Source organism: Eublepharis macularius, chromosome 5 (genome assembly GCF_028583425.1).
Source record: "Eublepharis macularius isolate TG4126 chromosome 5, MPM_Emac_v1.0, whole genome shotgun sequence".
Classification (NCBI taxonomy): domain Eukaryota; kingdom Metazoa; phylum Chordata; class Lepidosauria; order Squamata; family Eublepharidae; genus Eublepharis; species Eublepharis macularius.
This window is the reverse complement of record NC_072794.1, coordinates 120,817,963-120,838,264: the sequence shown is the minus strand read 5'-3', so window position 1 is coordinate 120,838,264 and position 20,302 is coordinate 120,817,963. Positions and strand designations below refer to the sequence as shown.

The 20,302-nt window shown below is 45.4% G+C and overlaps 1 protein-coding gene across 1 annotated transcript; it reads right to left on the bottom strand.

Moving 5' to 3' along the window:
- Positions 1-3,832: 3,832 nt before the first annotated feature.
- ATP5PB (ATP synthase peripheral stalk-membrane subunit b) lies at positions 3,833-19,910 on the bottom strand. Its single transcript, XM_054981615.1, has 7 exons — positions 19,801-19,910; positions 19,675-19,717; positions 17,896-18,041; positions 17,126-17,289; positions 15,678-15,803; positions 5,957-6,136; positions 3,833-3,968 (listed from the first exon to the last, which is right to left on the bottom strand). The coding sequence occupies exons 1-7, from the start codon at positions 19,829-19,831 to the stop codon at positions 3,897-3,899; spliced, it is 762 nt and encodes a 253-aa protein (XP_054837590.1). The 5' UTR covers positions 19,832-19,910; the 3' UTR covers positions 3,833-3,896.
- Between the last annotated feature and the right edge of the window lie 392 nt (positions 19,911-20,302).

Genomic DNA, 20,302 nt, shown 5'->3' with positions numbered 1-20,302 from the left:
GTAGACGATCCAACTGAGAATATGCCTAAAATAATGGACAAAATAAAAGAGTTCGGAGACTTAGCTGGATTTTATGTGAATAAAAAGAAGTCGAAGATATTATGTAAAAACATGACCAAACAGAAGCAGCAAGAACTAATGGAGATAACGGATTGTGAGGTAACTAATAAAGTAAAATATCTTGGTATTGAACTGACTGCGAAAAATATAGATCTATTTAAAAATAACTATGAGAAATTGTGGATACAAATAGAGAGAGGCTTGATAAAATGGAACAAACTGAATTTATCATGGTTGGGAAGAATAGCAGCAGTAAAGATGAATGTTCTACCACGTGTGATGTTCTTGTTGCAAACAATTCCAATTATCCGAGACTCTAAACAATTTGACAAATGGCAAAGGAAAATTTCAGACTTTGTGTGGGCAGGCAAAAAACCACGTGTGAAAATGAAAGTATTACAGGATGCGAAGGAAAGAGGTGGTTTGCAATTGCCCAATATAAGACTATATTATGAAGCAATTTGCCTGGCATGGTTAAAAGACTGGATAACATTAAAAACCCGTAAATTGCTGGCTTTGGAGGGACATAAAAAGTTGTTTGGATGGCATGCCTATCTGTGGTATGATAAAGTTAAAGCAGACTCTATGTTCTTGCACCACTATATTCGAAGAAGCCTCTTCACAATCTGGAAGAAGTATAAGGTTTATTTGGAAGATGGAATTCCTTCATGGGTGGTTCTGTACGAAGTAATAGATCCGAGAACTGTCGACAATGAACAGCAACGTTTCACATACAAGGAGATAACACAAATACAATATTCAACAATAAGAATAAAGACAGAAGAAGAGCTGTCTCCTTGTTATGGATGGTTTCAATATAGACAGATCAGAGATCTTTTCAAATCAGACTGTTTAAAAGGAGGAATAAGAATGGAAAACTCAGAATTAGAAGAAGTGATATTACAAGAAGGCAAAAAAGAAATTTCAAAGATTTATAAAGTACTTCTAAAATGGCATACGGAGGATGAAATAGTAAAAGTCCAGATGGTGAAGTGGGCAGTAAATTTCAATAAAGAAATAACAATGGAGGCGTGGGAGCACCTGTGGAAAAATACATTGAAGATTTCAACCTGTATGAACATTAAAGAGAATGTATACAAAATGATCTATAGATGGTATCTAACACCAAAGAAGATTGCGCTAGGAAACACTAACATGTCAGACAAATGTTGGAAATGTAAAAAGCACGAAGGGTCACTATATTATATGTGGTGGACTTGTGAGGTAGCTAAGCAATACTGGGGAGATATAATCGAAGCAATTAATGAGATTTTACAAATCCAAATAAATAAGAACCCAGAATTGTTGCTACTGAACTTGGGAATGGAAGGTGTTCCAGTGCAGTACAGAACATTGTTATTTTATATGACCACAGCGGCAAGACTTTTGTACGAGCAGAAATGGAAAATACAAGAAATACCAACTATAGAAGATTGGATTTATAAATTGCTGCACATGGCGGAGATGGACAAAATGACAAGAAAACTTATGATCCAGGACAATTTATTGCTGATTGGGGGAAATTGAAACAATATTTAGAAAAAATGGGATGTGAAGGGAGAACTGTGGCAGTTTGAGAACTATTAAAATGTGATGTTGTAAACAGAAGAGATAAGCGACTTTACCACTAAGGGGGAATTTAATTATTATAATCTAAGCTAGTATTATGTTTAAGTAAATCTTACTTAGAATATAGAGTTTAATCAAGGAAGAGACACATTGGTGGATCAGTGATTTTAATATAGTATATATATAAGACAATTTGAATATGCTTGGAGTAAGAAATATTATGATATATGTGTTATAGAAGAATATAAGTGAAGTCAAGTTAAGTAATAAGAAGGGTTAGGGGTTGGAAAGCTGTTGGAAGTAGATAAGGAGGGGGGAGGAAAGGGTGGGGGTTAGAGTAAATTAGATATGATGGGAATGTATGTATTAAATATGGAATATAAACTCACCAATAAAAATTTTTATAAAAAAAAAAATACCTGAAGCAACTTATCGCTTCAGGCTTCAAGTTTACCCAGTTTTTTCCCCCTCTTCAGTAAACCCAAAGCAGGAAACCCGAATCTTTTTTTGGTGCACACCCCCATTAGTAACTGTAGACAACAGTAATGCCACCTATCTAGCTAGATATATTATACGTTACTGCTCAGCACTTGATCACTCACATTTAAATGTGGGAACTGACATGACAAGAAAGCGCTATAAAGTTGTTATTATTACTGTTAAAGTTCTACCTGTGATGTAAATAAATGACTTATTTACACTTGCAAGTTATTCGATCATCAAAGCCCCAGGATAGCTTCCTCTGGATCTATAGCAAAGTCCAGGTTTCCACTAGTGTTTTTCGGCAGCAGGTTATTTTCAAGGATTTTGCAAGTTTGTATAGTGAAGAGAATCACTCTCTCTCTCACCCTCTCGCTCTCTCACACACACACAGAAACACAAATTAGACTTCAGGCATGGTATATTGTCATGAAAAGCTACAATTACTTTGAGACTCTAGTTGGTGCAGACATCCACAAATTGATTATTATCAGAGCTAGGTGGCATATGCAGAATTCCCATTCAGCAGTCACTTCACTGGCTACTTGTCAGTTACAGGGCTCAATTCAAGGTATTGACGTATCACATACAAAGCCCTTCATGGATTTGGCCCTCATATCTGTGGGACCACCTATCTCATGCTCTGCCACATCAGCTTTGTTTATCTGAGCATGGCGTATGATTTTTTAAGGGACGAGTCTTATTCACATGAAACTAAACACTTTTTTAAGGGAGCAGAAAAATGTTCAGGATCATCACTTTGCAATGTGATGGCATTCAGAAGCACTTTATATTCTCGCTCAGAATTAAGAATCATTGCAGAAGGTACATGTGATCAAGCTTCCTCCACTGACTCATGTGGCACCAGGAGAGGCTACAAGTAGCTATACAATCCAAACAGCAGACTTCTTAATGTTTCTATAGATATTAAGCTGTCACAAATGATACTGCAACAGTTAAGACAACATTCTTTGCTCTCCAGAGTCAAGACTTACCAGGAATAAGACTTCAGTATTCTGCAGTATTCTTCCCAGGAATAAGACTTCAGAATTCTCCCCATGAATATAAAAACAGGGTCGATGACAGTCCTAAATGTGTGATACTATCCCATGCTAGAACTGTTTAGCTAATCACTATTTCTGTGGTTCATTTGGTTTATATACCAAAATGCCTTGTCGCAAAGTCATGAAGACCTCTCCAAAATAACAACCAGAATCTCCATAACCTAGGCTGAAAGAGAAAGATGACCTTTCAACTGCCATCGAAACCCTTATGTAGCACCAGCTTGGGAGAAGAGCAAGGGCTCACAGAGTGACTCTACTAGAATCAGACCAATCTACTTTCCGAAGCTGGGGGAGGACTAATGGCAGGCACAAATGGTAGATGGTTTCTGGAGTCAGCCGAATCCAATGCAAGTGAGTTCCATTTAGAAAACAATTTTACTAATTATGCTGGTAGCCATCTGACTATTAGACACTAAATTGGAGGTGAGAAAATAGCAAGGATGCTTGACCACATGATACTGAGGCTAATTTGTTCTTCATTCGCCATCACTTTAGCAAACTTGTAATGCATACCACCTTCTATTTTAGGGGCTGAGGACACTAGGTTAATTTTTTTTTTATTTTCACTTCTTGGCATCATTTGCACAATCAAACTGCCATATGAGGAACAAACTCAAGGAGTGGAACTTTGTCTGTAGCTGCAAGAAAGAAAACACAACAATGGTACAGATGTTTAATTAATATCAATCATACAGTTTGACAGGTTGCAAGTAAAAGTTGCATTCAGACAGCTGCCTGTGCAGATTTTGACAACACCTTCAAGTCCAAGATGCATTTGGCAATGCTCTCCTTTTCCTGGAACAGAAACAAATGAATACTTTGAGAAACAAGGAGAGAGAGGAGGAGAAAAATATGTACTTGTCACCAGCAGATTATTATAAAGCAACCTAGTGTGTAGCCACATTGCTTTGATTTGTATTAGAACTACAAAAAACATTAATTAGCAATCATGAAGACAAAGGAAAACCAGCTAAGTCCAGCCCTTAAAAAAGGAACCCCAGCACAAGGCCTGTGTACCCAAATCTTCCCTCTTAGAACCATAGGACCAGACAGAGTGTGATGCCTGCAGCTGACAAAGCATAAGCCCTGAGGTTCCACAAACTGAGGGTGCAAGAAGGCACAAAAGTTACCAGGGACAAGTTTAAACCCACTCCCCTGGGGACTTCTTTGTGCACTCCTTTACTTCCTCCCAAATAAGTAAGTGATAAGCTACTCTGCACTTCACTTCCGTAACAAATGTGTGGCTTTCCTGCACAATGCATTATGAGGAACAGCCAAAATATGTAAAGATGCTGGCCTGCGCCAAATTGATAAATTCTGTAAAGTTTCAAGTAACTGAGCTAAAATCCAAAGAAGTTATGCATGCCTAAATCCACTAAAATGAAAAAGGAGCATAACTGCATTGGACTGTGGTCTTCTTTTGTAAAACCTTAAACGTTATCTAAAAGCAACTGTGTATAATACTATAATGCTATCATTTGTTCACGTGTTGTAATGTGAGCTCAACTACTTACATTCTGGAGTTTACAGTTACTACAAAATTCTTTTCCGGTGACAATTTTGTATTACTTAAATCTCCAGGTTCCTGCTTGACGCTGTCAGTACTAGGGATCTGTGATTTGATATATCTGGTCTAAAACTATACTCAAAAATGCTTATTTCATATTATTCAGGTATATCCAGATATATCTTTCTCGTTCAAGTATATATAGATAAATAGGTATTTACATTGCTGAATTTATCTGGATATATTTTAAAGGTTGCAGCTGCTTGTTTTTTCCCTCTTTGCAGGTTTCCCAGGCTATAGAAGGAGGGGGAAGAGAAGCAACATTACCATCTGTCTGTCTGTGTCTGTGTTGTTTGCTTGCCCTATGTCACTGTCAGGTCTGGCTGCCTGCCGCTGCAGTACTGGTTTCCCAATCTGACTGCTGGGATTCTCTGGTTTGATGTTGGTTCTGTTGGGCTTACATTGACCCTGGGTTCTGCCTGGCATATGTGTGTGTTGGGCTTACAATAGTGCCCCTTGCTTCAGCTGGGTTCTTCAGGGATTCTCTGGTTTGGTGTTGGTTGTTGGGCTTTGTTGGTTGTTTTTGCATTGGGAGGCCTGGCCAGTGTGGCTCTTTAAGCCTTCTATCTTTGCTCCGAAGAAAACATTGGATAAGTTTTTTCTTCCACAGGAAATAATGAAGAGTGGCTGGGGGCACCTTTTTAGAAGCCCATAAAACTGGATCCCTTGACCAAACTCTGTGTGTGTGTGTGTGTGTGTGTGTGTGTGTGTGTGTCTCTCTCTCTCTCTCTCTCTCTTTATTGGACAGTAAGGACCAGATTCCCTGCCATTTTGATGTAATTTACTTGAAAAGTGCCCCCATCCCCCCAGAAAGATTACTCTATGGGGAATAATGGAGCTTAAACATATTCAGAATTCCTAATAAAACCTGAATCCAAATATTTGGACTCTATTTTTGGACTCTAATATTTGAATACCAGATATATATGGTATTCCAGACACCTGAAGTTGAAAAATACCATTTTTAATGCACACCCCTAGTCAATACATGCAGAAATGCAAGCATGAACTTCAAACATATCTGAGTTAGTGTCATCCATCCCCTCACAGCAAAACTTTGAAGAATTCATGTGCAACATCCTAAACATTAGTCTTAATAATATATAAATAACATTCCCTGCAATCTGCCTCTACTGCTGAGGTAATCTTCACAGGCATAAAACGTCAGTCACAAGTGTGTGGATCAAAGTTAGTCATGCAACCATTTTGTAATTACCTGTTGAGCTGTTATACTCTTCCTAACATTTTGCTCCACCCAGTTGATCATGTGATCTTGTTCCTTACTCTGCTTAAAATTCTGCATAGCTACTTGATAGTCCAGCCGCTTCTTCACTTCAGTATAAACAGTGAACATCCTCTCCCTGTAGTTAGTTTCGAGCAGCATAGCAACATTGTTCTAGATGGGCAAAGAAAAATAATTTTCTACAGCAGTTCTTTCAATAATGTTCATTTCACAGAAATACTATACTGTACATATATAGCATATCCGCCCCCGCCCCCCAAATAATTTACAGGTATACACTGTCAACAAATACCATACATGAAGATCTGTTTGAAATAAGATATGTCTTGGCTATACTTTCATATTTCATACTATTGATAAATTTAGACTATAGCTATCTTATGCAGACTATGTTCATTCTTCCAGTAATATATAATTTTTGTACAGTTATTAACATTATCAAAATTGCTTCCATTGTGATATTAAGACATTTAAGGATATAGTCTCTCATTAACTTAACAACCCAAAATCTCTTCATATGCACATACTTCCAAAAAGCTTCTGGCAAGAAGCCTCACTGAAGACTTCTGAGTGAGCTTAGCAATCATCATACATTAAAAGCTGGTTCAATGGCAGGAACCAGAATAGGAATAAAGAGATAGTTCTCTCAATGGAAGGAAGTGAGCAGAAGGATCTCAAAAAGGTTGGTAATGGGACCAATGCTATTTAACATGTTCACAAGTCACTTGAAATTGGGGGTGAATAGTAGTAACAAAGTGTACAGACAGCTCCGTATCTCATTATCCAAATTATATGGTGATTAGGGTGTACAATTCAGGTTCGGTATTTGGGAAAATATTACTGAATTTTATCTGATTACTAAACTTAAATCTGTATTACCAAATAAATAATTCCAAATTTAAGTTTACTGAATTCATTCGGTAAAATTCGGGCATCACGGCTGGGCTGTTCCTTTGCTAGGGAACAGCAAAGAAATACTGCTTCCTGCCTTTTTTAACCTGATGGGAGGAAGGGAGGGGTGAGTAAGGCAGAGGCAAGAGGAGGAAGAGAGAAGAGGGAAGAGAGCGTGAGTGGCCAATCCTTGTAGCAGCTCCAAATAAGCTGCTTAGCTGATCTTTCTAACGTAGCATTAAGGAAAGCTTTCACAAATGCTCATTTCCAAACCGTACCAACTGAGTATTTACAAAGCAGATTTTAAAAAAAAACCAGTGGAACAAACCTCTGCCCATGTGGTGTTAACCAAGTGGAGGACATTGTACACTTTATTTTACATTGTTCCTTCTATGGATCCATTCAGAATAAACTACTGAACCAGTTTCATGTAAACTTTTTTGGTTCAGATGAGGAATGCATAAAATTTTATTGGCTGATGTTTTTCCTCTGGTTAGTCCTAAAGTGGCTATTTTTACTTTTCTTTCAACAACATAAGTAAGAAAATGGCTAAAATTCTTACAGAATTAGGAAAAACTAAATTTTATGGATTTTTTCTGCTTCCTTTTGACACCTCTTTTTACCATCCTAGTTTTAAATTTTAAGCTTTATCTCATCATGTTAATATGTAATTATGTTTTAACTCTTTCAGTATGTCATTTTATTAGAACAGCCAGTATTGTACAGAGATATGGAGTGGCCTCATTTGGAATGCTGTGGGCAGCTCCGGTCTCTGTATCTCAAAAAGGACACTGGAGAGCTGGAAAAGGTACAGAAGAGGGCAACCAAGATAATCAAGGGGTTAGAGTAGGGGTGGGCAATCCGGATCGGGTGGGAAAGCTGGATTTTTGCCAATTTGGCAAAATCCAGCTCTCCTGGATCTCAATAGAGAATCTTGGATTCGATCTGGGTACCCAGATTTAGATCCCCAAATTAATCCCAGTAAATCTGGGAAACTTGGTGTTTCCCTTTGTCTTCCTGCAAGCATGAGTCAGGTCTTTTTTTCTGTAGGAAACAATGAAGTGGTTAGGAGTAGACATGTGCACGATCCAAAAAATAATCCCGATTTAGCTGATTGTGATTCCGCGGCGCCACTGAACCCCTGGTTCCCGAACCTCACCGATCAAGTTCTGTTTCTGATGCAGAATCGGGAAGGCCGACGTGGGAGGGCGCCCCGCCGTTTCCAGCGCTAAAGGAATGGTGGCTGACGGCGGCCGCCAAGCCCGGCAGGCCCAGGGAGGCGGCGGCGAGCCGCCTCCCCTGCGGGGGCGGGGGGGCCTGGCTGCTCGCTGGTGGCACCCCCCATGTGCCCGGCCACCGGGCCAAAGGGAAGCAGGGAGTATTCCCCACCAAGGAAGGGAGGTGGGTGATGACGGAGGCCGCCAGGCTCGGCAGTCCAGGGGAGGTGGCACCAAGCTGCCTCCCCTCAGGGGGCGCTGGGGTCTGGCCCCACGGGAGTGGGCCGGTACTGTCACTGGGGGGGAGTTGACATTTTACTGGTGGGCGGCCAAAGGGAGCGGGCTGGTATTCCCCGCCAGCAAGGGAAGAAGGTATGTGCTGTCGGCATCTGCCAGCCCAGTGGCGACGAGCCATCTCCCCTCAGGGGGCGGGGGGTCTTGCCCTGCGGGAGCGGGCCGGTACTGTTGCTGGGGGGGGAGTTGACATTTGCTCGGGGGGCAGCCTGATTCTCCCGCTCTCGGGTGACAGCAACATTACCTCCAGCTTACTTTGCGTGAACTCAGCAGCAGCTGACCTCACTCACCTTCCTGCCTTGCCAGAAAGGGGCAAGTCATGTCACCATGTCATTGGGAGGATACGAGGGACTGGATGTGTCGTCGGGAAGAGGGTACTGGGGACATGCCTTGTTGTCATGAGGGTTGGGGGGGAAGGTTTCCCCCGTTCCCGACAGGCCAAATTAGAACGTGCTGGTATTCTTGCGGGGGGGGGGGACATTACCCCGTGGGCGGCCTGCTCCCCCAGCTACCGGGTGACCGCACCTGAAGTTCCAGCTTAGCGCGTTTACAGTGGCAGTTGACCTCACCCACCTTTCTGCCTCGCCAGAAAGGGACAGGGTGTGTCATCATTGGGAGGACACAAGGGACTGGATGTGTCATCAGGAGGAGGGGGAGGATGGTAGAAGTCCCACAGCTGCTTAGTGTCCTCAACTGAGGGACCCACCACCGTGGAACATTTTGGCGGCGGCTGCCGACCTCAACCACCTTCCTACCTCGCCAGAAAGGATGGCATGGACAACAATCGTGCCTTAGACTGTTTTTTCAACATACAAATTATAATGGAAGTAGTTGACTTTATAAAGAATAAGAGGAGGTACTTTGAAGGTTCGAGGGATGGGGCTTGTCGTCAGGAGGAGCATGCCAGGGACGGGACATGTTAGCATGAGGAGGATACGAGGGACACTACGTGTCATCATGAGGAGGGGGAGGTCCCACATCTTCTGAGTGTCCACAGCTAAGGAAGCCCCTCTTTAGGCAACACATGACGGCAGCTGTCCTCACCCACCTTCCTGGGTGCATAAGGGCATAAGGGCCGATTCCAGACGGCCCTCCCCATTGCGAAACGTCACGCATCATCGCACAGAAAACACGAAATATCGCATTTTCTCGCGCGAGTTTTGTGTGACGTAACGCAAAACTCGCGCGAGAAAATGCAATATTTCATGTTTTCTGCGCGACGACGCGCAACGTTTCGCGATGGGGAGGGCCGTCTGGAATCGGCCAAGGTCTCTGTAAGTCAGAAGTGACTAGACTACATACAACACACAACACATTTTTGTTTCATTCAACAATGAAGGCAACATTGAAAGCAAAAACCCATTTACCATTATCCCCTCCAGTCAAAGAAGGGCTTGCATAGGGGGGCAGGGGTTGGAGGTAGGGAGTTTTTGTCCATTCCTCTTTCAGCCTGCAGCTCCCTATGCCTTATTCCGTGTAGCTACCAAGGGTTGCCATGAAAACCTATGAAAGGACTCAGGAACAGAGTCATCAGTAATAGCGTAGGCTGTCAGGTACATTTTGTGGGAAGAACATGACTTCAGCTATATAGACATCAAGTAATACTTATGAAAGAAAGACGAGGGCTTCTTGACTAGCACTGCTCGTTGCTTTCTCTGATGCACTGCCACACACCTCCTCATGGGAAGCCGGGCCTTCTGCCTTCTCTAGTCTCCTGCCACTTCTGCTGCTTGCAGCCCTTGGTCTCAAGTTCTCCGCCAAGCAAAAGCAGCACTTGATGCATCTGGCATAACAGACACATGAACCCTGCTGCTTACTACGACAGCCCTCCCCCTCCCCTTCCCCCAAGGGACTCTACAGCGGCATGACAACCAGACATTTAACAAGAGACTCTGCAGAGATTCAGCCATGTCCTCACCCACCTTCCTGCCTCGCCAGAAAAGGATGGAAGGGATGGGACATATCATGAGGAGGATACGAGGGACACTACGTGTCATCATGAGGAGGGGGAGGAGGGGGAAGCCCCACATCTTCTGAGTGTCCCCGGCTAAGGAAGCCTCTTTAGGCGACACACGATGGCAGCTGACCTCACCCACCTTCCTGCCTCGCCAGAAAAGGATGGAAGGGACGGGACATATCATGAGGAGGATATGAGGGACACTACGTGTCATCATGAGGAGGGGGAAGTCCCGCAGCTACTGAGTGTCCTACTTTCCTTAGGCGGGGGTCCCACCGTGGAACAGTGCGGCGGCAGCAGCCAGCAGCTCACACCTTCCTGTCTCGCCCAAAAGGATTGTAGGGACATGACGTGTCATCATGAGGGGGGGCAGGGGGAGGGGGAAGGTCCCCCAGCAACTGCGTGTCCTGGTCTGAGGCTCCCACCGAGAACCATCGTGACGGCCAACAGCACCCACCTTCCTTCCTTGCCAGAAATGATGGGAGAGACATGATGTGTCATCATGGGGGGGGGCATGGGGCAGGAATGTCCCCCAGCAACCGTGTGTCCTTGGCTGAGGCTCCCACCGAGAACTAGTCTGTGACATTCACTGGCAGCACCCACCTTCCTGCCTCGCCAGAAAAGGATTGTTGGGACACGATGTGTCATCGGGGGGGGGGGGGCAGGGGCGGGAAGATCCCCCACAACTGACGGGCCAAAGCCCAGCATGAAGTTAAGCCCTGTTTGGGGGGGGAGGCGACATTGGCCCCACGGCAGCCCGATCCCCCAGCTACCGGGTGTCCTCAGGCTCCAGCTTCGGAGCTGGTCGACGGCTGCCGACAGCACACACCTTCCTGCCTTGGCAGAAAGGACCAGAGTTGCAGGACACATCCCCACCCAACTGAAAGAGTTGGGGAGCCTCCAAATGGTCAACCAAATGTATCCTCACACAATGCAGTCGGCTGCTGTAAAACCAAAGAGAGCAGCACAATATCCGAAAGCAGCCGACTGCACCCACACACCTTCCTGCCTCACCAGAAAGGTCCGCTCACATTCCCACCCAGCTGAAAGAGGTCCCGTCAGCCCCGTTGACAGGGGAGCCGCCACGTCGACAACCAACTCCACTCCTATATGGTACAATCGGCTGCTCGATCACACAACCAAGCTGTGTATGTGACCAAGGAGGGAGCAGTCACAGGAGAGTCCCTTGTGAAGCGGGGGGTAGACTGGATCCGCCGTTCTGCCTGTGTGGAATGTGGGTGATGGGCAGGACAGGAGACATCAGCTGGATGGACCAGCGTGTTTCCTAAGGGGGGGGCGAAACATGACAGCAGCATCAGCAACAGAACTCAACTCCCTTCCTGCCTTCGCGGGGCGGACATGATGAGTCAGGGGACCCATTCCCCCCTGTCCAGAGGAGACAGCAGATGCCCATGCAAAGGAGGAGACAACGCGCAGTTCCACTCTCACATCGGCAACCTCTCCGGAGACATCTGTCTTGCCCCTCAGCAGCAGTGGCAGACCTCAATGACCTTCCTTCCCTCGCGGACACCAGGTGCCCATGGAAAGGGGAGTTTCCTTGCCACACAACCATACACACAACAGCTCCTGAGCTGCCCCCCTCATGGCCAAAACCACCACTATCAGACGTCAACCACCTTCCTGCCTTGCCAGAATGGGACAGGACGTGTCACCATTGGGAGCATGTGAGGGATGGGACGTGTCATCCTGAGGAGGGGGAAGAGGGACGCAGTTATGCTAGGCGTGGGGAGGCCGCCTGGCCTGCTCCATAGATCCCTCCCACCGAGGAATACTGTGGCGGCAGCCACCAGCAAACACCTTCCTGCCTTCGCAGACAGGACGTTACATGACTTTTTGGTGTGTCCCATGCCCCCCTGCCCAGAGGGGGCAGCAGGGGACCGTGCAAAGGGGGGGTCCCTTCTGTACACACACCAGCAGCAGCTGCATGGCTGCTCTTCATGGCCAGCAGCCGCATCAGTGGGCAGCACGGCACCAACCATCCTTGGCAGAAAGGACGAGTAGGGAAGGACATGAGAGGTTGCGGCTTGGGGGACCATGTTGGAGCCATCTGTGCAGATCCAGAGAGAGAGAGGAGGGAACGGGAACTAGTCTGGAAGAGGAGGACAAAACAACATCCATGGAAGCTGCCACGAGAACCGAGGCAGGCTCGAGCCTGCTGTGGACGAGCTGGGCCGGCCACTACTGGAACTAATTGACCAGAAATCAGCCAGTGATGAATGCAGAAGGAATACTGAGCAGAAGGCTTCTGCAAATGTATGTCTAGGAAATAATACCCGGAAACAGGTCACTTTGACAATTGGCAAAGGAAATACTGCATGAGATATTCTTATATCAGATTTTAAATTGCTGTTTTTTCCAGTCACATTGCTGCTTCGCTTATGATGACCCCAAAACAGGAAGAAGAGAAACCTGAAGACTACCGAGGTATCATTGTTGCTGTCCTAAAACAGCAGCAGTGTCTCATAGCACCACAAGCCTAGCGTGGCTCAGAGCCAGAGGCGAGCCCGGGGAGGTCCAGGTCGACAGTAGGGTGGCCCAGTTGGTTGAGGGAGAGAGAGGGAATAGACTAGAGCCTTGACCCACCCACCACCACCACCACTCCCCCAGACCAGAGTGACCAGGCACTAGAGTGTGTAATACTGTGTGAGCCCTCAGCCAAGGAGGTGCCCACTGAGCTTGGCCCCAGAGCTAGACGGCAGCCCTGGAAGCAGAGAGAGAATAGAAATAGAGCCCAACCCCAGCTGCAACACTCCCCCCCAGACCTGAGCCCTCAGCCGAGGTGCCCACCAAGCTTGGCCCCAGAGCTAGGCGGCAGCCCTGGAACCAGAGGAGATAGCTCCCTATTCCCTAATTCCCTATCTGCTGAAGCCCAAAGCTAAAGCTCCCCCCCTCTCTCTTGCGCTTTCTCTCTCCAAAAGCGGCAAGCGAGAGCTCGCCTCTGTCCCACTCCACCCGCGTGCGGAAAGTGAAACTTTGTTGCGCAGCACACGGCTATTTATAAAGCCTGGGTCTGCTACACAGGAGAGCTGTGTTTGGCCGTAAGAGCTGCCTCTCAGGCTTTGCAGGGATGCGATTCGAGTGCCCATGGCTACAGAAGAACACCCCCTTCCCCCCCCTCCCCTCTCTTCTCCCAAATGGACGAGACAGGCGCGCGCTTTTCTGGCTGCTCCATGGTTGGAAGGAAGCTCTGCTATTTAAGGAAAGCTGGGCTTCCATTCACGTTTCCAGGGTGACAGAAGGAGGGCAAACAGCTCCGGCATTCCCCAGGCTCTGTTTCCACGGGGCTCCGTTCCCTCGGGAACAGATGGCTGGCGCAAGACTGTCTGCAGACTGCAATCCCGAATGTAAACTGATCAATCCGATCGAGACCCGATAGCGCGCCCCACCCGAGCGCTGAACCGGGAGCCGTGGACGGAACCGATCAGCCCGGTCCCGATGGCGCAAACGCCAAAATCGGGGCAATTTTCAGACCGTAATTCCGATTGTGCCCATGTCTACTTAGGAGCACTTTGTTAAGGGGTCCATAGCATTGGACCCCAGGGGTCCAATCTTCACAAAACTTGGGAGGGGGTGGTCTTTAGAGGACAGCGAGGATTACATTCCCTGCAAATTTGGTGGAGTTTGCTTGAAAAATGACCCCCTCCTCCCAGGTCCCCAGGATAGTTTTCCACATAGAGAATAATGGTCCAATTTCCCTGATCTGTGCAAGCTGGATCAAAGAATTTGTCCAAGATTTTGGGAATCCCGGATTATCTGGGATCCCCAATCTCCCATATTTTTTGAGGGGAGCACACCTCTAGGTTGGCGCACTTTTTTCATTAGAGGCTGAAGACTCTGGGATCTCCAATGGCCAATAAGAAGCTGAGGTGAGCAAGAGCCCCCCCTACCTTCTGAAAATACTTGGCAGGTCCCAGGAAAGGTTGTCACCAAGTGCCACGGCACCCACAGGCTCCGCACTGGGGACCCCTAATTTAATATAATAGTAGATTGTTTCTTCCCTATTTGTCCCAAAAGATCTTTTTAAACATCCATGATCAGTACTTCCAACATTACATTTTCTTGAAAATTGGTAAGAATCCTAACAATGTAGAATAAAGCAAACCAAATGTAGAAATATAGATACTGGGTAACAGGGGAATGAGGAAAAGACAGGCAATTCGTTACCCATTTTATCCACTATGCCCTCATAGGAAATCATTAAAGGTTAGAACATTAGTATTTTCCCAAAAGCTCAGATCACCCAGGATAGCTTTTTTCATCAGTCTCCTAATTATGGCATCTTGACTTTAATGGCAAAATGCCAGAAAATCTTAAATTTATTCCAGAATTTCCGCCGACGTTATGACATTACAAACACAATCTTTCTTTTTGTCCTGCTTCCAGGGGTTGCCGAGTCTGCAGAGTGCTGCTGACAGGTAACGAGGTCCAGCTGGCAAGGTGAGGCATGTGCAAAGTCCGTAAATCAAGGGAGTAGTCGAGGACAGGCTGGGTCAGAGGTCAGAGAGACAGTTCCAAGGAGCAAACACAGGCAGTACAGTAGCAGCTTAGAGAACTCGTTGAAGCCACGCTGAAGGGAGCCCTCCCTCTGGCTTTTATACTCTAAGGGCATTCGGTCAACTCGCACAGCTGCTTCAAGTCTCCTCCTCTGAAGCCCCTCCTTCCTCTGAGAAGGCTGGCCTGTTCAGAGCCCGGAGGCGTGCAGATTGACGTCGGGTCTGTAAGTCTCTTCTGTCCCTGCTATGCCGACGTTGCTCTCGATAGTCTGGAGATGTTGGAGGGGATAAGGAAGCTGGCTGCATCTGGGCCGGTGGCTCTGGGTGGGGAAGGGGAGCTTCTGGCTGGGATTCAGCCTCTGACTGTTCAGCTGTGGTCGGCTGCTGGGAGACAGGCTGCTCCTCCTCAGGAGGAGCAAGGCTGTCAGCAAGCGTCAGCTGTTCCAGTTCCTCCTCCTCAGAGGACTCGTCAAGCTCAGGCTGTACTATGACACTTTTTATATTTAGCAGGGCAGTGCAAAGAGTAGTTTTAAAGCACTTCAAAATGGTTTTGTCCCAACAAACTTTCAGAATATGTTCACAAAATTTTACTCTATTGTGCTATCACAGGTTCAAAATAGTCGCAAGGAAAAATTAAGGAATGAGAAGCACCTTGGATTTAAAGAAAAGGCAACATACTAATTCAAGAGAAATTATATTATTTTCTAGAAAATGGTTGGACAAAGTCCAGAGGTTCTCTCAAAATAACCTTTCATAATGCTTTTTGACACCTGTAAAATCCTACAGTTACAAACAATGCTTATATATTTGCAATACTGTACCCGCTTGGTATCAAAGAGATAGTGGCGACCTTCTACCCTCCACTGCTCTTTCTTCTCATCCACAATTGCCTTCTCCAAGCTGCTTATCATACCTTCTTTTACAGCTGTGGCAGTAGCGATTTCTTCCTGGAAGCAGATTAATTTGAGAAAGTTGCAGCTCTGTGCTTAAAAACCTTTAAGGTATCTTCATACCTTAATACTGGAAACATTACAAGTCACAGTACTATTATTTGATTTGGATTTGTTTTTAGCAGTACTTAAAGTAAGCACAAGCAACTCCACACTGGACAGGTGCTTTCAACATAAGGCTAGATCTTATGGATCCTTTCTACTAACAGTGATGCTTTTCTTGAGCACAAGAAGCCTGGACCTTCTGTCAGCAAAAGGGCCTCTTGTACTGGAGGGAGGTACCACCATTACAGGAACAGTTTGAAGAGACCCATTCCAGCTTTCCCTTTTTTCTATTTGAACAGAGAAATAGTACATTGGACTAAACACCTTCCTCCACAAATTTCTCATTCTGATTCATTCTGCTATGTTCCCAAGTGAAAAGTCCATTCACGAGAACAAAGCCTTCTAAAGTTGGCATCATGCAAAAAGATAAAACTGGCATCTACCATATTATGGAAAGGTCTATCTACGGCTATTAGGAAGGCCCCCACACTTCTATTGTTTCACAAAATGTGCAAAACAGAATTGTTCCAGTTGACATTCTTGTATAAGAAGTAAAGCTGTGGTGTAATGGATGAGCTTGGGAGGTGACAGTTCTTCAATCCCAGCTCCACTGCATTATGTTGTTTCACTAGAGATCTTTGCTACCAGACTCAAATGTTATCATATTATGTAATCAGTTTACTGACAGAATTAGTCAGTCAATCATACTTGTAACGCACCTCAAGCCCCAGTAAGAAAGGCAGACTATAAATGAAAATAAATAAAATAAGTGCTACATTCTGCTGTACAACACAAAGCCAATATCTGAATAGCACTTCTAGTACAGCATGAAAACCAGATTTAATCTAAGGCTGTTAAAACATTAAAAATCCTGAAAGCTCAGGATTTAAAATTCTTTTACAGAAATGTACAATAAAACTCTCTTCCTCTTTTCATCGTCTGAGAAGGCACGGTAATCACCTAGAAACTACTAGAAATCAGAATTAAAGATAAAGGATAAGCACTGAATTGCACTAAAGCAAATGTTATTGTACTACAATCTAATCATTGTGGGTGTGTAGGGGAAGTTAAAGAGTTCTTCATGTGTGCTTCACACTATTTACAAATACAGAAGAGAAGACACATTTTGGCTTACAATGTAGTTTTGGTGTTTTATGCCTCAGACAGGTTATAATATTCTTGCAAATATACCAGCAGCAACATACTACAGCATACAATTTTTGTAGTATTAGAATTTTATTAGTGTTAGTAATACAGAAAGCTTGTTGTCTTACCTCAATGAGCTTGTCGGCAAAAGCTGCTACCTTACCACCATACTTCTTAATGCCATAGATGAGGATTCCCACAACACATATTCCAGATATTGTTTCATGGTTAATTATGTAAATTTCCTTGGAGAGAAGATAGAGCAGAAGCCCAGTCCCAAGCATATAGGGGCCTACAACAAATAAAGAAACCCTTATAAAAACAAACAAGATTTTTCACATAATAGAAATTGAATTTAATTTTTTTTACAAGAATATTGAGAATTTCTACCATGAACGTATACATCTGTCAGCGTAGAAAGCTCATAGTGCAACACTAAGAAGTTATACCCTTAGAACTCCACTGACATTAAAGAAACTTAGCAAGGTGTAACTCTGCTTGGGATTGCTCTATGATGGTTCAGAGGTCCTTCTCTGTGTTGACTTTATCTGTTGCTAGCGTTTAAACCCACACTTTCAGAAGACCATACTAAACCATCACACTAACAAACAGAGACTAGGGGATGGATCCAAATGACATAACAGCAGTTTTGTGGACAAACAAGGAAAGTGTAATTTTTGCCACAATCCTGCTCCCACTTCAGACACCCCCACGCTGTTCCTGTGATCCCCAAGCAGACTTTTAGGAAAGTCAGACGGCTACAGCAAGGGCATTCCCATTCTACTGGCTTAACTCCACTGGTGGTGCTTTAGATCCAACCTTATGATTACCACTTGCCAGGAGTTGGCTTTCCCCCAAGATAACCTTCATGTAAGCACACGTTAGTAGGTATACTAACCTGTGACTCCTGTTTTAGGATACAGGAACTGGAAAAACTCTTCAGGAAATATCCCATGACGGACTTTACCTCCTGTCTCCGGCAGAGGTGGTACGGGAGCCAAGTGTTGCTGACTAGTGTGAAGTGGTCTTGATATATGCACCACTCTGCAGTAACAAAGGCAGAGTGATGCAATATTAATTCCTTCCCCCAAAGTTGTAACTGTACTTCCAACACAAATAAATAGCTTAAGAGATCTGTTATATGCATGCTACTGTGCTTTGCAAAGGCCGAATAAGGTCTTTAATCTTAGTGTGGAAGAAACACTCGTGTAAGGTATTATCGGAAGTTAAAAGGCAAACAGCAAAGCATCACGCAAGACTTAAATTGAACTTCAGTTTGACAATATTGGAATTTGTCTCACTCTGTCAGCATAAACCTAGCAATAACTATACCATGAAAAAAAACCAAACAAGTAAGTGGGTTCTAGATCAAATCAGTGGCAGTAATCAAATCAGTAATAACCTAGACTAGGCAGAATTTGTCAGAGCTTGGAAGATAACCAGGGTTGGTCATGTTCAACACTTAGATGGGATAGGATGGGAGACTGTCAAGGAAGTCCAGAGTTGCTATGCAGAGGCAAACAAATGCAAACCGTCTCTTTTCATATCTTGCTTTGAAAACTCCATGGTCCTAGGCCTGGCCTGAGTCAGATGAGGATGATGCTGGAATTCTCCCTAGAATATAAGTCACTAAACTGAAGCTATCATAGTTTGGTTACACCACGAGAGGGACAAGATACATGGGAAAAGTCAACAGTGCTAGGGAAAAATTGAAGGCAGTAGGAAAACAGGAAGACAACATGAACAAGGCTGTCAATGAAGGTCATCAATGCATAAGGGCCGATTCCAGACGGCCCTCCCCATTGCGAAACGTCACGCATCATCGCACAGAAAACACGAAATATCGCATTTTCTCGCGCGAGTTTTGTGTGACGTAACGCAAAACTCGCGCGAGAAAATGCAATATTTCATGTTTTCTGCGCGACGACGCGCAACGTTTCGCGATGGGGAGGGCCGTCTGGAATCGGCCAAGGTCTCTGTAAGTCAGAAGTGACTAGACTACATACAACACACAACACATTTTTGTTTCATTCAACAATGAAGGCAACATTGAAAGCAAAAACCCATTTACCATTATCCCCTCCAGTCAAAGAAGGGCTTGCATAGGGGGGCAGGGGTTGGAGGTAGGGAGTTTTTGTCCATTCCTCTTTCAGCCTGCAGCTCCCTATGCCTTATTCCGTGTAGCTACCAAGGGTTGCCATGAAAACCTATGAAAGGACTCAGGAACAGAGTCATCAGTAATAGCGTAGGCTGTCAGGTACATTTTGTGGGAAGAACATGACTTCAGCTATATAGACATCAAGTAATACTTATGAAAGAAAGACGAGGGCTTCTTGACTAGCACTGCTCGTTGCTTTCTCTGATGCACTGCCACACACCTCCTCATGGGAAGCCGGGCCTTCTGCCTTCTCTAGTCTCCTGCCACTTCTGCTGCTTGCAGCCCTTGGTCTCAAGTTCTCCGCCAAGCAAAAGCAGCACTTGATGCATCTGGCATAACAGACACATGAACCCTGCTGCTTACTACGACAGCCCTCCCCCTCCCCTTCCCCCAAGGGACTCTACAGCGGCATGACAACCAGACATTTAACAAGAGACTCTGCAGAGATTCAGCCATGGGAGAAAAACGAGATGGCCCCCCAAAGCCGCTACCCCACGGCCCGAACGCCCCGGTACTCACCCGGCGGAGAGACCGGGCGCCAAGTTCCTCAAGGCGGCAGGAGCTGCAGGAAGCAAGGACAACTTGTCACAGGCCAGTCGAAGGGCGACACCCACCCACGCACGCACCCTGGGGACCTTCCCTTACCCAAGCCGCGCAAAGCCAAGCGGGCCAGCATCGCGTCTCCGGCAGCGCTGCCCTCCCTGTCCCGATGACCGCCACCGGCAGCAAAAAGATGGCGCCCCCCGCAAGGTAAGTCTCGCGAGAACACACATCCTCTTCGTGTCGCTTTGAACTGTTTAGAATCCAATCTCGCGACAACTGGCAGAGTCACGCGAGAACACAATCCGGAAGTGAAGCATAGACCTAAGGGAAATAAATGTTTTCAACGCCGACATGAAGTCCTCCCCAAACCATAATGTTCCGCTACGTCGTTCCAGCTAGTTTCCATCTAAGCCCTTTTAGAAGCGGCAGCGGTAAATGTAATTATGAAGTGCCTGCCTGGCCAAAGAGAGATTAAGATTTCTTTTTTTCTCGCGATATGTGCGACGAGAAGAAAAGATTTCATTAGCTCTTATCGCGAGAGTAGTGAATACCTGCTCTGGCTATACGTTTCCTGTTCTCTATGACCCGAGGAGAGACCGACAGG